Source organism: Gorilla gorilla, chromosome 16, assembly GCF_029281585.2.
Source record: "Gorilla gorilla gorilla isolate KB3781 chromosome 16, NHGRI_mGorGor1-v2.1_pri, whole genome shotgun sequence".
NCBI classification, from domain to species: Eukaryota; Metazoa; Chordata; class Mammalia; order Primates; family Hominidae; genus Gorilla; species Gorilla gorilla.
In genome coordinates, this window is record NC_073240.2 from 40,700,422 (window position 1) to 40,722,594 (window position 22,173).

At 40.4% G+C, this 22,173-nt stretch overlaps 1 protein-coding gene across 1 annotated transcript in view; it reads left to right on the forward strand.

Moving 5' to 3' along the window:
- Window positions 1–22,173, forward strand: part of EIF2AK4 (eukaryotic translation initiation factor 2 alpha kinase 4) — a 101,440-nt gene that overhangs the window by 58,598 nt on the left and 20,669 nt on the right. The window contains exons 18-27 of the mRNA XM_019010832.4: window positions 113–192; window positions 4,254–4,355; window positions 6,018–6,071; window positions 8,274–8,510; window positions 10,007–10,082; window positions 10,487–10,608; window positions 14,310–14,359; window positions 15,320–15,488; window positions 16,887–17,003; window positions 18,555–18,620. Of these exons, the coding sequence (XP_018866377.3) occupies window positions 113–192; window positions 4,254–4,355; window positions 6,018–6,071; window positions 8,274–8,510; window positions 10,007–10,082; window positions 10,487–10,608; window positions 14,310–14,359; window positions 15,320–15,488; window positions 16,887–17,003; window positions 18,555–18,620 (1,073 nt within the window). The remainder of the gene's footprint in view (window positions 1–112; window positions 193–4,253; window positions 4,356–6,017; window positions 6,072–8,273; window positions 8,511–10,006; window positions 10,083–10,486; window positions 10,609–14,309; window positions 14,360–15,319; window positions 15,489–16,886; window positions 17,004–18,554; window positions 18,621–22,173) is intronic.

Sequence of the window (22,173 nt, forward strand, 5' to 3'; positions counted from 1 at the left end):
TAGACAGTTAACAGATCATGCCTCACTTTTAAGAAACCTTTTTTTGTTTTTAGTTTGTGTCTTCTGTAAGTGCTATTATTGGGACATTTTCCCTCTGTTTTCCCCCACACAGGTCACTTAACTGGGATGGTTGGCACTGCTCTCTATGTAAGCCCAGAGGTCCAAGGAAGCACCAAATCTGCATACAACCAGGTAAGAGGTTTTGTGGGGAAAAGGAATCTCAAAATTAAGGTAATAGGACATCTAGATCACAGCATTTGGGGTTTAGTCCCAGCTAAAATAGTCAAGACATCCACTCGTTCACACTCCAGGTAGGACTCATGGTCCTAAGGATAGTGACTGAAACTGGCACTGCTGCTGCCAGGAGCTTACAGTCCATCCATCCATCCATCCATCCATCCATCCATCCATCCATCCATCCACCCATTCATCCATCCATCCACCCACCCATCCACCCACCCATCCATCCACCCACCCATCCATCCACCCATCCATCCACCCGTCCATCCACCCATCCATCCACCCGTCCATCCGTCCATCCATCCGTCCATCCATCCATCCATCCATCCATCCATCCATCCATCCATCCAAAGAATGTGCAAACAAACCCCTATCTTGGGCAAGGTGCCAGGAACAGATGTGGCTCCAGCCCTCAGGGAGCTTGTCTACTGGTGGATGAAACAGACAACAAATAAGTAAAAAATAAAAGATATAGCCACAAATTGTGGTGAGGGCTAGGAAGAAAAGAAATGGAACTGAGTGACAAAGAGAACAGATTGACCAGGGAAGATCTCTTGAGAGGATGGCATTTAGGATAAAGGATGAGAAAGGACAAGCCACAAAGATTTGGGGGCTGACACATGCCAGGGAGGGAGATGGTAAGAAGCAGAGGAAACTGCACACATAAAGAGAAAGCCCTGAGTGAGAGAGAGCTTGGCACATTTAAGACAGCCAAAAGGAAGGCTAGTGTGGCCACAGTGTGGCAAGCAACAGGGGACAGAGGCATGAAGTGAAGCTGGAAAAGAAGGCAGGGAAAGATCACACAGAGCCAGGTTGGCCTGGATAAGGAGTGTGCATTTAATTTGAAGTACACAGGGAGCCAGTGAAGAATCTTGAGCAAGAGAGTTCACTCTGGCTGCTGCGAGGAGGCTCTGCAGGAAGTCCTGGTAAGGCAGTTGGCAGCTGGAACTGGACTGCAAGCAGTAGAAATGGAGAGAAGTGTGCTGAGTTAGGAAGGGAATTGAGAGATTTTCCCAACGGAAGGGATGTTGGATGAGAATGAGGAAGGGAAAAAGTCCAGGGCTCAGGTTTCTTTCTGGAACACCTGGGTGAAGAGTATTTGACTGAAGTGAGGAAACCTAAGGAAAGACATAAGAGGAAGGAGGAGAGGATGACAGAAAAATTCAGTTTGAGGCATGTTAGTTTGAAATATCTGATGAGAAATCCAATTAGAGATGTTGAGTAGATTGTTAGAGACCCAACACTTGAGTTCAGAGGAAAGGTGAGAATCAGAAGGATAAATTTGAAATCAGCACACAGATAGGATTTAAAGCTATGAGACTGGATGAGATCACTTAGGGCAAGAGTGTAAAGCTAAACTTTAAAAACACATTAGGTGCCAGGCATGGTGGTTCATGCCTATAATCCCAGGACTTTGGGAGGCTGAAGCAGGAGGATTGCCTGAGCTCAGGAGTTCAAAACCAGCCTGGGTAACATAGCGAAACCTCATTCCTACTAAACATCAAAAAAATTAGCCAGGCCTGGTGGCACACGTCTGTAGTCCCAGCTCCTCAGGAGGCTGAGGTGGGAGGACTGCTTGAGGCCAGGAGATTGGGGCTGCAGTGAGCTATGATCATGCCAGTGCACTCCAGCCTGGGCAACGGAGCAAGACCCTGTCTGAATCAATTATATATGTATAAAATAAAATACATTAGGAAAGCAATTTGCATCAAAGCAAATGCTCAGGCTTGCAGTGGAGATTCAAGCCTGGGTTTTGGTTCTGACAGGGAGCACTGGACAACAACATAAAGTTGAAACAGACCTCTAAGTACCTGGTGAGGGTGAGGGTTAGGGTATCAGGAGATGGACTGCACACACTGTGAGTGTGGGCAGACACCTTTAGTGTCATTATTATTATTATTATTATTTTGAGATGGAGTCTTGCTCTTTTCGCCCAGGCTGGAGCACAGCGGTGGGCTATCAGCTCACTGCAACCCCCGCCTCCCAGGTTCAAGCGATTCTCCTGCCTCAGACCCCCGAGTAGCTGGGATTACAGACGCCTGCCACCATGCCTGGCTAATTTTTGTATTTTTAGTAGAGGCAGCGTTTCGCCATGTTGGCCAGGCTGGTCTCAAACTCCTGACCTCAGATGATCCACTTGCCTCAGCCTCCCAAAGTGCTGGGATTACAGGCATGAGCCACTGCACCCGGCCGTATATACATATTTTTTTAAAAAACCAAAGTGGAGGCATCTTAGACATCAGTAATAAATATCCCTGAGTGGTGGGATCATGAGATTGCTATTTTATTCTTGGTGCTTTTGTTCTATGTTTTCTATAGCCAACACGTATAGGAAATGCCACAGTGAATGTTTTTAAGATGTCGGAGGTCACCAGTGACAATCCAAGAGTCTCGCCGCCCCCTCTTTGAGTCCAAATGTATTCAGGAGTATTTCTTGAAAATGTTTTCCATTGTCCTAAAAGCGGCTCTACACCCTGCACCTCTGTGCCCCTGACCATGTGCAGTCTTTTCCTTGGCAGCCGTGTCATGCTCGGTTTCCTCAGATGCACTCCCTTCCCAAGGCCATCTTCTCCTTCGTGGCACCCTACTTAGATTTTCTCTGCACGACTTGCCTTTTTGCTTCTTTTTTCTTTTTATTATAGATACTTTTTTTGTTTTTGTCAATTATTTAATAGTTATCTTGATTATTTATATCCTTCTAGTTTTTTGACTTTAGTGGTTTTTTCTGTAGCTTTTTATTTTTATTTATTTTTTATTTTTTTCCTAGCTTATGGAGGTATGACTGATGAAACTTGTCTATATTTAGGGTGTACAATGTGATGTTTTGATATATGTGTACATTGTGAAATGATTACCACAACGAAGCTGACCAACATACCCATCACCTCACCTGGTTTCCATTTTTTGTGTGTGGTAAGAACACTTGAGAGCTACTTTATTAGCAAACCTCAAGAATACAATGCGTTATTATTAATTATAGTCACCATGCTGTGCTTTAGATCTCCAGAATGTATTCATTTTATAACTGAAAATGTGTGCCCTTTGACCAGCACCTCCCCTTGACCCCCAATCCCCAGCCCCTGGTAGCCACCATTCTGTTCTCTGTTACTGTGGGTTTGACTTTTATTTAGATTCTACATACCAGTGAGATCATGTAGTATTTGCCTTTCTGTGTCTAGCTTATTTCACCTAACATAATGTCCTCCAGGTTCATCTATGTTGTCACAAATGGCAAGATTCTCTTCTTTTTGAAGGCCATATGACCCTGTAGTCAGGAGCTGGCCTTTTCTATCAGCCGCAGATTTTGGTCTGTGTTTCACTTTTAAGATGGTTAGCTAAGATGTGAAACAAAGCAAATTCTTATGATCAATCTCAGTTGTCCTTGCTCTTCAGCCATTATTTCCAGTTTTCAGCCAGTGGTTTTCTATGTCTGTGGATACAACTAAACCAGTTACCATTAATTTTCTAGGAAGGCCAGGCATGTTGGCTCATGCCTGTAATCCCAGCACTTTAGGAGGCCAAGGTGGGTGAATCACTTGAGTCCAGGAGTTGGAGACCAGCCTAGGCAACATGGCAAAACCCACTCTGTACAAAAAATACACACACAAAAATTAGCTGGGCATGGTGGTGCACACCTGTAGTCCCAGCTACTTGGGAGGCTGAGGTGGAAGGATTGCTTGAGCCCAGGAGGCAGAGGTTGCAGTGAGCCGAGACTGCACCACTCTACTTCAGCCTGGGTAACAGAGTGAGACTCTGCCTCAAAAAAGAAAAAAAATTTCTAGGAAAATGTTTAAAGACATCATGCCAAATATTTTATCATCATCTGAATACAAAATATATCATTTAGCCTTTATAACCATAATTTTTAAGAACAAATCTTCACATTTTTCCAGTGTGACCTGTTTTGTACTCCTACAAACTTTATTTCAGCTAACAATGCTTACCCTGTAATTCCCTGGTAAATTATACTTTCATATCAAGGCTCTCTAAATGCAATTATTCTTCCCCCTCAGAAAGTGGATCTCTTCAGCCTGGGAATTATCTTCTTTGAGATGTCCTATCACCCCATGGTCACGGCTTCAGAAAGGATCTTTGTTCTCAACCAACTCAGAGATGTATGTATCAGGTGTTTTAGTGCCTACATTTTCAGTAACCCGAATCTTAGCACAGAGATCAGAATTCAAAGCAGGATATTTTTCTGGTATTTATAATATAGAAGAGGCTGCCCTACTGTAATTTTAATGACTCATTTATTCAGATATGCCAGACTAACCAGTTTTCCCATTTTTAGTGAAACATTTTTCTGAGCAAAGGAAGTCACCTCAGTTAAATTCTTAAAATAGCAGTTTTGGGAGCCAAAGATCATCAGCATGTAGGAGGGATCTTACTGGTCTCTCCACTATGTTTCCACAGCGAGGTAAATGGAACCCTACCTCTGATGATGGGAAACTTGCCCCAGTTTTGTTTGTTTTTGGAAATCTTACCTGGAGAAATTGCTAGGTTATAGTTGCTTTTTAAAAAATTATTCTGAGATTTACTCTTGATTTTAAAGCAAAGGAAGAAGCCACAAAATTGGGCTTGATATGAATATGGTTATAACAAGGGAGTAGACTGTAAAGAAATGGGTATTTGGTTCTAGAAGTTAAAGATGCCTGTTGAATGGACCAGTTGTAGTAACGTCTAAAGAAAACTACCAAGACCAGAAGTTAAAATGGGTCTGAAAAAAATACCTGCCCCTTGAAATGTTTTTCCCATTGAAATTTCCATTTGTGTTCTTGGGATTAATCCTTGCCTCATTTACTGCCTGAGCTAAAAAGGGACCAGCGTTACATGTGCGAGGTCAGAGATGCCCATGAGCAAACCGCATTAAGATGAAAGTGAAGAGTGAGGTTTGGGTGAGAGTGATTTAAATTCACATATTTATGAGCAAGACATCTGGAGAGCCACCTTCTTTCTTACTGAGCAGAGTGAAGCAGGAATATTTATTAAGTTAATTCATAAACACGATAACTAGAATGCAGTAAGAATACTCCTGTATTCCACTATAAGAACACTTCTCTGGATAATTTTGAAAACGAATTATTTTACTGTCAGTACAGTGTGGACAGCTGTCTTCCTAAAGTATAGGACTAAGTGAAGTGATTACTATTGCCTTGCCTTGACTGCAGTGCTCTTAGATGATTATGTCCTTAATGAAGTGCCTTTCTTTAGTCTAAAATTCATGTTTATTTACCAGAAAGCTGAGAACTTTTGGGGAAGTAGAGATTTTTTTTATCTTACTCTATCTGTGTTGGTTTATGGGTGTGGTTTTTGTTTTTTTTTTTTTTTTTTGCCTTTTTTCATCTGCATGTTTAATTAAACTACTTTGTTGTTCTCTGAAGCCATTATGTTTTTACTTTGTACCCAGATGTGCTTTCTGCCCCTTGAAATTTTTTTCTCAGTGAAATTTCCATTTATGTGTTTGGGGTTAGTCCTTGCCTCTGTTACTGCCTGAGCTAAAAGGGACCAATGTTATAGTATGTGAGGTCAAAGGTGCAGACAGCATGAGGACGAAAGTGAAGAGTGAGGTTTGCGTGAGGCTGTCATTTCGGTAAAGTTTATATTAAAATAATGTGTATGTAATTGGAAGAATAAGCGTCAGGTTTCAAGAAGGTATCACCTATCTTTTCTTGCTAGCAAATTTTTATTTCTGTATTTGATTTTCTTACTTATGGTGAATAAATGCTTTTACTGTGGCAGTCTGCCAAAACCTTGCTGATTTGAATATATTTTTTTAGCCCACTTCGCCTAAGTTTCCAGAAGACTTTGACGATGGAGAGCATGCAAAGCAGGTAATTTTCTGATGCGTCAATTACTATGTCTTCAGTCTTGCATTTTAATTATTATTTTTCTTCTTTTTCAATTAGTAATCTTCTGCCACTCATTCTCTTGTGTCCTGGGAACAACGTGGGGAAAAAATATGAAAAGATGAAGCATTTAAAATGTTATTAGACTTGAACTACACCATAAAAATGCCAAGGGCTGGCACAGAAAATTGACAAACTGCAGGGTTCTTTTGTGCAATTCGTTGTGCTTTTGAAGTGCTATTTGGACCCTGGGCTTAGCTATTGAAAAAAAAAAGAATCCTTTTACAACTCATTGTTTTTGATAAAGCTTGGGGCTTTAAGAAAAAAATATAATTTAAAACTGTAATTTTGTTTTGTTTTGTGGTTGCAGTAGCTCAGATTATGGGGGAAGGGTTGCATTTTCTGGACAGTCTATTGTTACAGTATTTTAAAGCAAAATAATTTCTCCTATATACCATAAATATCTGAGTATATGTGTGTGTGACTCATGACATAGGCTAATATTGGCATCCAGCAAATATTAAAAAAAAATTATTGGTGAATGTGTGTATTGGGCTTCTGGTATGCCTTTCTTCTGAGTGCCAGTTGTTTGTCTTGGTACAGTGGTTAATACTCTTGTCATATGGAAGTTTCTTAAACTGACTTACTGACAATTATAATCAAGGCAAACTCCTTATTTAAATCATTAATGTTGAGAACAAAAGCATAGATGGAATATTGTGTTAATTTGGTGCTTCTTGCTTGCTGGTTATGTATCTGAATGGACATGCCACTTTTCTAGACTTTAATTTCCCTCACCTATAAAATAAAAAGATTAAGTACTCTTTATTTATATTAGCACTAACATTGTGTCATTTGGTAAGTTTAACATGATGGTTATTTATGGCTGTAGGGACCTATTCTGCCTCATCTGTTTAATTAGTGAAGGCCATTAGAAACACATTGAGTCATGTTTCTGCTTCTTTTGGTAGCTATTATTGTTTCTGGGTGTCATAAGTAAATATTCATTTCATAGCCTTTCCTTATGACAAGGTCAGTCTTATTTGGTGTTTCCCCTTGTTGACAGCTAAGATGACCCAGGAACTATACAAACCATTTTTCACCATGAGGACTGCACTCCTACCATCAGATATATATTAGATACCCTTGAGCATTTGAGTCTGGGCTGTACAAATTGGCACCAAAACAAAAACAACAAAACCACAACCACCTCCCATGTCATATTCATTGCTTTTTGGCTGAAAGGAGGAAACTTAGAAGATGCTTATAGAATGAGCATAGCGTAATTTTTTGCCATGCACATTTACCAGTACAGCAGGGTCTATTATGCTCAATAGGGTATTCTTGTTTTTGTCAGTTTAATATACCTTTCATAAAAGTTGTATCATGTCATTTTCTTTCTATATAATACTCCTATATCCCATACAAACTAATTGCCTGTGTTTTTATTTTACCCTAATACTGGAAGGAGAGTGGTAGGGGGGCATATTTTAAAGATTTATAATTAGAAAATGCTTAATAAAGTCCATCTAATAATTGAGATTTTCTTATCTCAAATATTTCTCTAACTCCTTATAAATCTTTATTATAAACAAGAGGATTAAGCATCATTAAGGAACCTCTCAAAGGTTTAGATTGCCTTCATATGGTTCACTGCTTTAATGAGGTGGCTGTGAAGATATAACAAATCAGTAACATAAATCAAGAGAATTCAAGGGAATGGTATCAATGCAAATAACATAAATGGAGAAGAAACCATTAAAACAAGATGTTTTACATTGCTTTTAGGATTCCAGCAGTTATTATGCATTACAATTTCTACTAAAATTAGGCATGTAAAGCTATTTGTTTTATCTTTTTACATCTTTTTATACGATATTTTCTGTGTTTATAAGGCCTAATTTCTGCTTCTATGTAGTTGTCGAGTTGATTTTTTTTTGGTTGTGACAATAAGGTATAAAAACAAGGGGCCTCCTTTTAAGAAATGTTCATACTACATTGTTGCACAACTCTGTGGTCATAATAAAGCAGAAAAAATAATGACCTATTCAGAAATTTCAGAATGCCAGTTAAGTGCAAGAATAGTGGCATCTTTTCTTTGACCTGAACTGACTACTGACTTGTCCGGAAAATAGCTGAGCATTATCCATTGCGTCCCATTAGCAGTGTGCCTGGGTTTTATTGTAGAAATCAGTCATCTCCTGGCTGTTGAACCACGATCCAGCAAAACGGCCCACAGCCACAGAACTGCTCAAGAGTGAGCTGCTGCCCCCACCCCAGATGGAGGAGTCAGAGCTGCATGAAGTGCTGCACCACACACTGACCAACGTGGATGGGAAGGCCTACCGCACCATGATGGCCCAGATCTTCTCGCAGCGCATCTCCCCTGCCATCGATTACACCTATGACAGCGACATACTGAAGGTGGGCTTAAGCCACGCTGCACAAAGGGAGCTTCACCTGGTCCACAAAAGGATCAAGCCAGTTTCTCACAGATTCTTTTAATGCCTCCAACATAAGTTCTTATGTGAGGTATTGGAAGCCCCTAAAAGTACATGCAAAATGTGTGTATATGCATTCAGGGAAGAGGACCCATACTTTCAATCACCTACTTGAAGGAGTCCTTGACCTTTCTTCCTCCCTACCCACCCAAGAGATTAAGAAGCAGTGCCTACAAAAATTAGCCGTGCGTGGTGGCATGCACCTGTAATCCCAGCTACCTGGGAGGCTGAGGCAGGAGAATCGCTTGAGCCCGGGAGGCAGGCGGAGGTTGCAGAGAGCCGAGATCGTGCCACTGCACTCCAGCCTGGGAGACAGAGCAAGACCCCATCTCAAAAAAAAAAAAAAAAAAAAAAAAAAGAAACAGTGCATTTAGAGACTGATCCCTAGCCCAAACGCCCAGAGCCATAAGCATCAACCAGCTCATATCTAGATGAAGTATAAAGTAGTTCCCAGTGCTGGTTGCACATCTACTTCATCTCAGAAACTCTCTGACAATGCAGATGCCCAGGTCCCGTAGCCCATTTAGTGGCTCAGAATCTCCAGGTGTGAGGCATTTCAGAATCTCATTAAAAGCTCCCAAGCAGTTTCTGAAGTGTAGCCAGGTTGCCAGTTTGGGAAGACTTTAACATTTAATTTCTTTTAAAAAGAAAAAAAATCTGAAGCATATTAGTGAAATGTTAAAATGTGTTAAAGTTGGGTGAGTAGGTGACAGGTATTTGTTATATTCTCTGTTATGTTTTTGTTTGCTTAATATATATGATATAATTTAAAAAGATAGAGTAGTGGAGGAAGTCATAGTAAAATTTATGAAAGATCAGTATAGATTTTAGCGACCAAACACAATTTTTACTGGCTGGCAATATTATTATAGAAAGATATTTGCAGGATTATAGGTGACTTTTTTATAGATGTCTTTTTTCATATGTGTTGTTTCTAAATTTTCTATAGTGAAATGGTACTACTTTTATAATACAAAAACAAATGAAAAAGAAAGCTATTGGCAAAATATGTAAATGCCATGTAGCTTTCAACAGGCCTGCCATGAATCACCTTGGTATGTGGGAGGGGCCTGATGCTGTTAGGTGGTCATCACGCCACAGTATCCCTGAGAGTCAGGGAGAATGTGTTTATTTGATTATCTCCCTCTGAAAGGCAAATATCAATGTGGCCAAGAATTTGGACTTTGAACCCAGGCATCCTTCCCATTGCTTGAAAGGTTAGCTCTTGCTTTCCAAAGCAGGCCATGAAAGATATGTGTCCTCTTCCCTGATGTGTTCAAAGAGGGATGGACTTGTCAAGACTTCTTTTTTGAACCTGGAAATAAGCAATGTAGTGCCTACTGCAAGCCACAGATTAATATTTTAAAGGATCCCTTTGATAAGGCTTCAATGATGACGTTTTAATCGGTCCTGTTTTAGGGCAACTTCTCAATCCGTACAGCCAAGATGCAGCAGCATGTGTGTGAAACCATCATCCGCATCTTTAAAAGACATGGTATGTACGCCCTTTTTAAAAATGATATTTCTTCTCATAAGACTTTTTTCATCATTAGAAAGTACTGTTAGTGTTCGGGCATATCATATTTTACTTTCAAATTCAGTTATAAATAATTGACATCATATGGAATTTAAGCTTATTTTTGAAACTGATTTGAATATTACAGCCTTACTATTAATACTAAAATGCAATTGGTTTGTGGAGTCAGAAATATGACCAAACTGTCAAACTTAACTCTAGATGAGCTCTCTATTTATAAATTTAGAGAACTAAAGAAAAACTGATATGACTTCAGTGGTCCCAGTAGCAATTACTTAACTGTCAGGTTTGTGTTAATTTTAGGTTGCCTTCTAAGGAAAATGTGAACCTGATGATGAGCTATTTTTTCTCATTTGGTGTAGGAGCTGTTCAGTTGTGTACCCCACTACTGCTTCCCCGAAACAGACAAATATATGAGCACAACGAAGCTGCCCTATTCATGGACCACAGTGGGATGCTGGTGATGCTTCCTTTTGACCTGCGGGTGAGGCTGGGAACACACTGCTGACAATCAGAATGCTGTATCTAGTCACAGGGATGGCATCTCTGTTAAAGGATTTTTTCCCTAGGCTTATATTATAAATGTCACCTTTGGGAAATGTATTCTTGAGGAAGTTGTCAGAGTGAGAGTGTTACTGGAGTGGAGGAAATGTTTGGTCCTGAATGCCTCCACCTTCCTAATAGCACAGGTGTTTATGGCTCTAGGAACTGGAGGAACCCTGCATTGCAGGTGCCACCTGTGCACCCCCCAGTGTTGAGTGACCACAGCAGGTTAACCCCACCCACTTAGACAAATAAATGTAGTTTGTTTGTCTTTTTAACTTCCTGGCTAGATCTTCAGTAAACATCCTAACCTGTTAATGCCTAGAACAGTTAAATTCTTCTAACAGCAAGTGTCTCTCCTAATTGGGTATGCTGAGTTTTGCCTGTGCCTACTTTCTTCCGACCCCCAGGGATCCCATCGACAGCAGCAGTCTTAACTAGTCTTTCACTCACACAGTGTTGGCTACTAACAAGCTATCTGTGGTGCTGTATGATAGAGCAAGGAAAACATGCAATGCATGTGACAGACAATGTTTAATACCTCTCACTTACAGAAAGCACTGACAAGTGGAGACATGAGCAAAGGATATAACCAGGCAGCTCTCAGAAGAGAAAATGTGCATGGCTGATAAACTTCTGAAAAGCTGTACTGCCTCACCAATAATAAAGAACTGCAAAGCTGTCTCAACTTCACCCATCAGACAGGAAACATTTTTAAATTAATGTTATCCAGAGATGACAGGAGTGTAGGAAAATAGGTATTTTCATATGTTGCTGATGGGAATGTGGACTGCTAAACCTTTAGAAAAGTAATCTAAAAGTTTATAATAAAACTTTAAAAATTTTGTTGCACATTCTTTATCCTTAGAACCAGCAATCCCACTTTGAGCAGTTTACTCAAAGAAAGAAAAACACATCAGTGTATGAATGTTAAAAGGATGTTAATTGCCATATTATTGTGGTAGTCAAAAACTGTCTGTCTGTTTATCAGTAGGAAAATGGTTGAATAATTTGTCACCAATATTATGGAATATTAAGGAGCTATTGAAAAGAACATTGAGCTAGGCACAGTGGCTCATGCCTGTAATTCCAGAACTAGGCTAGGTAGGAGGAGTGCTTGAGCCCAGTAGTTCAAGACCAGCCTGGGCAACATAGGAAGACCCCATCTTTACAAAAAATGTAAAAATTAGCCCAGTGTGGTGGCTCGTGCCTGTGGTCTCAGCTACTTGGGAGGTTAAGGCGGGAGGATTGGTTGAGCCCAGGAAGTCAAGGCTTCAGTGAGCCATGATTCTGCCACTGCACTCCAGCCTAGGAAACAGGGCAAGACTCTGTCTCAAAAAGAAAATTTAAAAATATTTTTTTTGTAGAAACGGGCTCTCGCTGTGTTGCCCAGGCTTGTCTCAAACTGCTGGACTCAGGCAGATCCTTCTGCCTCAGCCTCCCAAAATACTGGAATTACAGGCATGAGCCGCCATGCCCAGCCAATCTATATTTTTATATAGATCAAATATGTATTTTTTATATATGTATAAGATGAAAATACAGTCAGCTCTTCGTACATATCCTTGGATTCCACATCCACATATCCAGCCAACTGTGGATGGAAAATACTCAGAAAAAAAAATTCCAACAAGCAAAATTTGTATTTACCATGTGCTAAACACTGCATTGAATCCACACAAAAGAAGGGATGTATAGGCATAGTAGTAGATATTATAAGTAATCTAAAGATGATTTAAAGTGTACAGAAGGATGCACATAGGCTGTAGGCAAATGCTCTGTCATTTTATATCAGGAACTTAACCATCCACTGATTTTGGTATCCTTGGGGGAGTCCTGGAACCAATTTCTGAGGGACAACTATACATATTTAGATATAGCCATATTTATACTTGATTTGTAGGAATGTGCATGGCACATTGTTAGCTTTTTTAAAAAAGTAAATTTCAAAGGAACTCTATTATCCCATTTTTATTATAGAGAAAGAAAAGTTTTTTTAAAAAAATTGTGTGTGTACAGGAGGCTGAGGCAGGAGAATCACTTGAACCCGGGAGGCGGAGGTTGCAGTGAGCTGAGATTGCACCACTGCACTCCAGCCTGGACAACAGAGCAAGACCCTGTCTGAAAAACAACAACAACAAAACAAAAAAACAAAAAACTGTACATAAGGTATACTGTGTGTGTTTGCATGTACTTTTTTGTTTTATTTATTTATTTTTTTTGAGACGGAGTCTCACTCTGTCTCCCAGGCTGGAGGGCAGTGGCACGATTTCAGCTCACTGCAAGCTCTGCCTCCCGGGTTCACGCCATTCTCCTGCCTCACCCTCCCGAGTAGCTGGGACTATAGGTGCCCACTACCATGCCCGGCTAATTTTTTGTATTTTTAGTAGAGACATTGTTTCACTGTATTAGCAAGGATGATCTTGATCTCCTGACCTCGTGATCCTCCCACCTCGGCCTCCCAGAGTGCTGGGATTACAGGCGTGAGCCACCGCACCCGGCCTGCATACACTTGATATATGTGTAGATATATATATTTGGCCCTCTACATCCTTGGGTGGTTTCTGTATCCATGGATCCAACCGAGGATGGAAGATACTCAGAAAAAAAAAAAAATTCACAAAGCTCCAAAAAGCAAAACTTGAACTTGTCACATTCACATGTCTGAATGACCGTGCACATCGGGTTGTTTGTATCACCAAAGAGTAAGGTGTCAAAGAATACACTCATTTTGACCATACTTTTTGGAGGGGGGAGTGGAATCTTTTTTTAAATGTATGTCATATGGCTTATTGTGAAACAGGTTTTGTGTTTATAGTCTAAGAAGAAATTCCTTCCACATTCCTCACTTCTGTTTTTCTTTTATAGTGAGTAAAGTGATGTGGGATTATTCTGAGGTAGAGGTAAATAAACAGCAAATCAGATCAGACATTTGCGCTTTGTTGAAAAAAAGAATAGAAGTACAAATATTTACATAGCTATACTTAAAGCTGGCTTCTTATTCTCTAAATATTAGGAGACTAAAGTGCAGATTTTTAAATATCAGCTCCCATTCTATAAGCTGATATTGAAATGCAAAAAATTAAAAAGTGAATGTATGTTGAGAATTTGGCCCATCAGTGGTAATACCATGTTGGATCTGTTGGGGCAATCTAACAATGGTTTTACTAGTTGTGGTTACTATTTGAAGGTGGTTATTAAGAATTTATTCTAAGAGATTGATAGGAAAATCAGGAAATTCACCATAAGAGATAATACCCATTTTGACTGCATTACTATAAAAGTGACATTTTTTAAAAATTCATAAATAAATAACTTGCACTAATTTTAGTTGGACATAATAAAAGCTCCACAGAGAATATTTAACTAAAAGTGAATTTTAAAAAAAAGCTGAGAAATGCCACAGTGAATAAGGTTGATGGTATGTCTAGCAGCGGAGTCCACCACTGACCAAAACACTGAAGAACATTTGAGGGAGTGTGAGTGGTGAGCAGTGCATAACTTAGTGAATATACTAAAAGCCACTGAAGTACATACTTTAAAGGGGTGAACTTTATGGGACAGGAGTTATGTTTCAATAAAGCCACTATTAACAAAAGGCACATTTTGACATTGACCTTTCATATTTTGTTTATTTTTCAGATCCCTTTTGCAAGATATGTGGCAAGAAATAACATATTGAATTTAAAACGGTAAGAAACAATAGGAGATTCCATTTGGTAGACATAGGAAAATAGTTGAATAATTTGTCAACCAGGAAAGAATATTTTATTTCCTGTGATCCTTACACAGTTAAGAATTCTGGGTTCAGAATATTGAGCTTAGAATATGAGCCAGAAGCCCAGCCACAGTACCCCTTCCTGTAAGGTAACTAGGACTGTTAGAAGGAATGTAGCAGGTAGGTACCGTCATGTTCCACAGTCTATTCTGTACCTTCTAAATGTCCCCAAGCAACGTAACTAATTATTTTCACAAACGGTTGCTTGATAAAAACATCTGGCTGTTCATGATCACAGATGGCCCCTTTTAAAACTTAATTGGTGGGACAAATGGCCAGTGGTCTCTATGTGAAAACTGCCTACACAGGTAACCGAACAAAAGCTGCTTGTAGAGAAGTGGAGTAAACCCAGCAGGAACGCTGAGCGCTGAGGACCTCCAGGCACTTAGCCCTGGAAAAAGGCTTTCTGTACATTCAAATACCACAGGGGTCCAACACTGAGATCTTCATAATTTGGAGCAGTATTGTTGTCAATGAGGCACCCTACTTTAAAGCTCCTTTCTTCAACTGAAAGCAAAGCTCTTTACATGCTTTTATTCTAGCTACAAGTGAACAATTAATAATCGTAGTCCTATGGTGTGGGTATCCCTGTGTAGAAAGCAATCACTAAGGTAAAATTTTTTGGTGTAATTTCATCTCTATTTCAGACATTTAAAAAACCTTAAGCCCCATAGCTTAATAGTGGCAAAACTGGGAATTGGAACCTAGATCACAAGGCAAGGCTGTTCCAGGTCAAATCTGTCTTTCAGTCCTCTTGATCATACCACTGATTAATTTTTTTTCATATTTGTTTCTTATATCTTGTTCAACAATTTCTTATACATATTTCTTTCTAGTAAGCAATGACCTTAGAAATCTGGGTTTCTCTCTCCAGATACTGCATAGAACGTGTGTTCAGGCCGCGCAAGTTAGATCGATTTCATCCCAAAGAACTTCTGGAGTGTGCATTTGATATTGTCACTTCTACCACCAACAGCTTTCTGCCCACTGCTGAAATTATCTACACTATCTATGAAATCATCCAAGAGTTTCCAGCACTTCAGGTTCCTTTCCGTATTTTAACATTCCAAGATTCCCCACTATATTTCTTCATCAAGTGTGGTGGGGAAAACCACAGCTACAGACCTGCTTCTCAGTCTGTCCTGCAGATGAATCACATCTTTACTAAAGTAACTGAGAAGAGCTTGCTGGTGTTGCTTTTGAGGTTCAGCTCAGGCTCTTACCTTCACAGGAACTGGTTTTGTTTTGGGGGATGGGTATTCTCTGCCCATTCTTCTAAAATGCAAGATATCAGGCTAAGATTCCTAAGATGCTCTTAGCCTGTTCATACCCTGTTTGGAACCCTCAGTGGCTCTATCCTACACCCAATCTCTTCACTCCCCAACTTCCCTTTTCACCAAGTCTGCATGCTGCCTAGCTGGTGGGGACTGCTGCCAGTGCTTCTCAGGCTTCCCTCCCCACCCCACACACACGCCCTGTCATTCCTGCCACCGTCAGTCAAATGTTCCCTTGTCTAGAAAGTCTTTGCCCAGCCATGGTTTGGGCCCTTTCTCCCCAGGAAGCCTCACTGCACCCTCATTAATTAGTTGGCCACCTTTTCTTCTCAACTCTCACAGGTCTTGATCTGAGACACCCATGTACTACCTTGAGTTATGTTCATTGTTTTCTCTAAGTAGAACATGTGTTTTTAGGGCAGAGCCTACAAGTCCGCTTTGCCATATACCCCCATTGCAGCCAGCTCAGCACATGGCTCACCACTCGGTGAATACTCATTAATCGATTTGTGTGGACAAAAGTTAACAATAACTATTCCACTAGCCTGTGCTTATGAGTCAATTACTATTGGACCAGATCCTTCTGTCTTTGAAATCAACTCTCTCGGGCTTTTTAACATAGCTGAAGACCAGTCAGAGTTGTTTTTGTTTTGTTTTGTTTTGGAGACAGTGTCTCGCTCTGTCTCCCAGGATGGTGTGCAGTGATACTATCACAGCTCACTAGCCCCTACCTTCCAGGCTCAAGCAGTCCTCCTGCTTTGCTGCTTGAATAGCTGGGTCTACAAGCATGTGCCACTGACCCCAGCTAATTTTTAATTTTTTTGTAGAGATGGGGTTTCCCTATGTTCCCCAGGCTGGTCTTGAACTCTTGAGCTCAAGGGATCCTCCAACCTTGGCCTCCCAAAATGCTTGAATTACACAGGCATGAGCCACCACCCCAGCCAGTCTGAGTACTTTGGATGTATATAATATAGTATTAAATTAGAGTATACTCTGCCTATAACAGTGCAAAAAGAATGTATGAAAAAAAAATAAACTAGGAAGCCATATGCTAAATTCAATCCTTCCATTGTGTTAGGATGACAAATTGGTGGTAAGTTTCCAGATTTGGTCATGTACCAATAATTGCTCTTATAATGAAAATAGTAATTTTTCTCCATATCCCAGGAAAGAAATTACAGTATTTATTTGAACCATACCATGTTATTGAAAGCAATACTCTTACACTGTGGGATCCCAGAAGATAAACTCAGTCAAGTCTACATTATTCTGTATGATGCTGTGGTAAGCATTTAATTACTTATGATGTTGAAAGATAATAGCTTGATGTTGAAAGATAATAATAATAGTTCCTGATGATTTTCTTACCGATGCAGCCATGAAACTGAATTGGGAGCCTTATCTCCTTCCTTCATTGCTCTAAATTGAAAGAACCAGTTGATTTTAATTATATCAACAGTTAACAAGTATTGGTTGAGCTTTTGTTCCATCCTCAGCCCTGTGCTACTAATAACCTCCGGGGTGTTTTTTAAAAGGCTAACTTCTAATTTTAAAAGATCAAATTATTTAATTTGTCAGATAGTAAAGTTATTCACTAACCTACTTATTAAGGCAAATCACTAAGTAATTGGTCCTGATACTTGCCAATAATAATTTCAAAGATAGTTAACATTGACTGAGCCCTGCTCTGTGAGCTAGGCATTGTTCTGAGCTCCTCTGATGGATGCACTCACTTCATTCTCACACCAGTGCTGCTATTACCTTTCCTTTAGAGACCGAGAGCGACTGTTCGTGTTGAGAATAAACAGTGTGCCTTGCCCTTGATTCTTCCAGTCTGCCTGTGCTTATCCTTAAAGTCATGTATAGATTTGCATTGATTGAATTAAGGCAGAATGGCTTCGAACTCTGGTGGGGCCTCATTTACCACCTCCTTCCTGTGGGACTGAGGCTATGGCACCTCCAGTTACTCTTCCCTAATTTAGTCACATCATAGTATTCATTACTTTATAGTATATGTGCGGGTACAGAGACTGGAAGGGGATGCATTGAAAAAATGAATTAGTGTTATATTATGATGCTAAGATGGAAGTGAATGCTTATGTTTTCTAATATCTTTTCATGTTAAGTTTTGTTTTCATAATGAATAAGAGGCATCCAGGAGATGTAAGAACTAACAGCACCAGAAAGTCTATGGTTAAGACAGAGTAGTGGAAGTCCTCACATAATGGCTTACTGTTTTTATACACCAAAAGGATTAACTAGCTTTTCTTTCATCTGGCAGGTACACATCAATGGCCCAAACTTTACTGCTTGTTTCTTAGTGGTTCTTTACTCCCCCTAAAGCTCTGCTGCTGTTTGTCAGTGACAGATACAATATGATGTCAATCAGACACTGGCAGAAACCCCAGGGATTGTGCAAGGGGCTTCAGCTCTTACTGATTCATGTCCTGCGGCTACGGCACATCTGCCAGCGTGGGATGAAATGCCCAGAGCCTGGCCTTTGTTAGGGGAGCCCAGAGCAAAATGACTCCCTCCCTGCCCAAACAAATGCCCTCATTAAGCCTGTCCAGATCTGGGTCACCTCACCATTCAGCAAGTACAACTTTCCCCTTTTAATTCTTTTGTCAGGGTTTTTCAGATTTTAAAATAAGTTAATTACGGTTTTGTGTGAATTGGGGGAAAAAATTTTCTAATCACAGAATTCAATCTATCCTGTACCATTAGGAGCAGTTTGTTCAAAATGAAGGCTATAATTGTTAGAATTCGCCTGGAAATTGTGTCTTGTTCAGGGCCAGATTTCGCGACTCTCATTGTTACCTTTTTCTTCCACGTTAGACAGAGAAGCTGACGAGGAGAGAAGTGGAAGCTAAATTTTGTAATCTGTCTTTGTCTTCTAATAGTGTAAGTACCTTCTAATGGTATTATTACAGCTTTCTCTGTAATTTTATGATACCAGAAAATGTCACCAAATTCTCGTTGCAGTAGGGTAGCAGCCAGCGCTTCCTACCACCTCGCAGATGCAGTTTTTCCCTTGAGTGTTAGGTACCATGGCAACCTCTGGGATTAGGAGAAGGGAGAAACTAATGCTGTGATCAAAGAATGTCTCTCCATGCTTCTTCTTGATATGCTGTAATCATCCTGCTCTTTCTTGATCAGCAGATACTTTTCTTTGTCACCCCTTATAGAGCTGTGCCTGGTAGAGCCTCCTGCTGAACATACCTAATACCAGTTGTCCTCTTTTGAATTAGATTATACAGGACTAGAAGGAGGCACAGAATTCTGCAAATTCATCTGGGGAGCTACCCTTCCCCTACCTCCATGTCTTCTAACTCCTCAGAGTTGAATTAAAGCTCTAGCTTTTCTGGTATATCTCTTAATCTTAAAATCTTACATTCGATCCCATCATCAATAAGGGAAATCTTATGGAGTAAACAGTTTGGTCATATTCTCTCTGTAGGCATCAGATTGATCCCAGATCTTTGGTACAGTAACCCACACTTAGTTGAGTAGCTGAACAACAGGAGACAACAGGGATTTTGTACATTTTTGTGAATATTTAAATAAGAAAAGTTTTTTTTTAATTTCCCGGAACCTGTCTAGACCCTTGTCTGACACTCAATTATATGATCTTGCATTGATCAGCAAAATTCACATATGGGATAGATTAAAATATGATTGTACACGGGGCAGGAAGAGTCACTCAATCTTTCAGACACCTACAGTGTGGCAGGCACAGTGGCAGGGATATAAAGAAGAGTCCATAGACTGCATTCAGCTTCTTGGTTCATATTGGCCTTTAAAAAGTCATAAGGGGATATGCACAGCATGTATCTGCCCTCAACTCTGTAAAACAACTTTCAGAGGGCACACGGAAACCAGAGTTCAAAGAAATCACCCCTTTGCGGGTAGGGAAAGTAAACCAGATGCATAGCACTAGGAGTTCTGAAAATTGAGCCAGGTTAAATCTTAAATATTTAATATTGGGGGAGATAGTAATGATATGCAAAGTAACACAACAGCTAAATATCCAAATATGAAGGACAATATAGAGTATTTACATATAATCTAAACATGTACACAGCACACACCTATGTGCAGAAATAGTCCCATGTGTAAGTAGCACAGAGAATCTGCACAAGGCTGCTCAGTTCAATGATTCTGTACCCAAGTTTCCAACCCAAAAGGTTATTTGAACTAAAGTCACATTTCAGAACATCTTATTTTTTTTTAAGAAAGTCTTATAAATATACATTCGGACGTAATAGCCACATTGGTTGTTCACATGTCAACTTCTTTTCTTTCTGTTAAATCTCTAACCACTGGTTATTCGATGATGCTAAGTGTGAATTAGACGTGTTTGATTCAGTTAAAAACAGAAAAATAGTATCTAATAAAGGCATTTGGTACTTTGATTATTTTAAAATGGACTCTAAGGGTATTAGGAAGGGGAGTAGAAATATTGCCAAAGAGTTTCACATATCTGACCCAGTCCTCTTATTTCACAAATGAGACACCTGAGGCCCAAAGAGATGTTGTGATTTGTCCTGAGTCACATGGAGTTAGTTGATGACAGGGTGAGGACCAAAATCTGGAGATATTGACTTCAGTGCTTCTGGTAGTTTATTATTGGGGTAATTTAATATTCAAATTTATAGAGAAGAAATAATTTTTATTTTCTTAAAAAAATATTTTAAATCGAATACATGATTTTAAATTTAAATTTTTTTCTTTTTATTTTTTTGAGACAGGGTCTTGCACTATCACGCAGGCTAGATTACAGTGGCACAATCATAGTTCACTGTAACCTCAAGCTCTTGGGCTCAAGAGATCTTTCTGCCTCAGCCTCCCACTTAATTTTTTTTTCTTTTTTATAGCGGGATAGCAGGTGTGAGCCATTGCATCCAGCCAAAATTTTTATCTTTAATCCCTCTGTTAGTCTGCTGTCACACTGCTAATAAAGATATATCCGAGAGTGGGTAATTTATTAAGGAAAGAGGTTTAATGGACTCACAGTTCCACATGGCTGGGGAGGCCTCACAATCATGGCAGAAGGCAAGGAGGAGCAAGTCACGTCTTATATGGATGGCAGAAGGCAAGGAGGAGCAAGTCACGTCTTATATGGATGGCAGAAGGCAAAGAGAGAGAACTTGTGCAGAGGAACTCCTCTTTATAAAACCATCAGATCTCATGAGACTTATTCATTATCACAAGACCAGCATGGGAAGGACCCGCCCCCACGATTCAATTACCTCCCACTGGGTCCCTCCCATGACACAGGGGAATTGTGGGAGCTACAGTTCAAGATGAAATTTGCATGGGGACACAGCTAAACCATATCACTCTACCCATGGCCCCTCCCAAATTTCATGTCCTCACATTTCAAAACCAATCATGCCTTCCTGACAGTCCCCCACAGTCTTAACTCATTTCAGCATTAACTCAAGAGTCCACAGTCCAAAGTCTCATCTGAAACAAGGCAAGTCCCTTCCGCCTATGAGCCTGTAAAATCAAAAACAAGTGAGTTACTTCCTGGATACAATGAGAGTACAGGCATTGGATAAATACACCCATTCCAAATGGGAGAAATTGGCCAAAACAAAGGGGCTAAAGGCCCCATGCAAGTCTAGAATCCAGCAGGGCAGTCAAATCTTAAAGCTCCAAAATAATCTCCTTTGACTCCATGTCTCATACCCAGGTGATGCTGATGCCAGGGGTAGGCTCCCATGGCCTTGGGCAGCTCCCCACCTGTGGCTTTGCAGGGTACAGCCTCCCTCCTGGATGTTTCCATGGACTAGCGTTTAGTAGGGACTCTGTATGGGGGCTGCAAACCCACATTTCCCTTCTGCACTGCCCTAGCAGAGGTTCTCCATAAGAGCCCCACCCTTGCAGCAAACTTCTGCCTGGGCATCCAGGCGTTTCCATACATCCTCTGTAATCTAGGCAGAGGTTCCCAAACCTCAATTCTTGTTTTCCGTGCATCTGCAGGCTCAACACCACGTGGAAGCTGCCAAAGCTTAGGGCTTGCACCCTCTGAAGCAGCAGCCTGAGCTGTACGTACCTTGGCCCCCTTTAGCCATGGGTGGAGCAGCTTAGACACAGGGCACCAAGTCCCTAAGCTACACAGAGGAGGGGGGCCCTGGGGCCAGCCCACAAAACCATTTTTTCCTCCTAGGCCTCCAGGCCTGTGATGGGAGGGCCTGCCGTGAAGACCTCTGACATGCCCTGGAGACATTTTCCCCATTGTTTTGGTGATTAACATTTAGCTCCTTGTTACTTATGCAAATTTCTGCAGGTGGCTTGAATTTTTCCTCAGAGAATGGGGTTTTCTTTCCTGTCTCATTGTCAGGCTGCAAATTTTCTGAATTTTTATGGTCTGTTTTCCTTTTAAAACTGAATGCTCTTAACAGCACCCAAGTCACCTCTTGATGCTTTGTTGCTTAGAAATTTCTTCTGC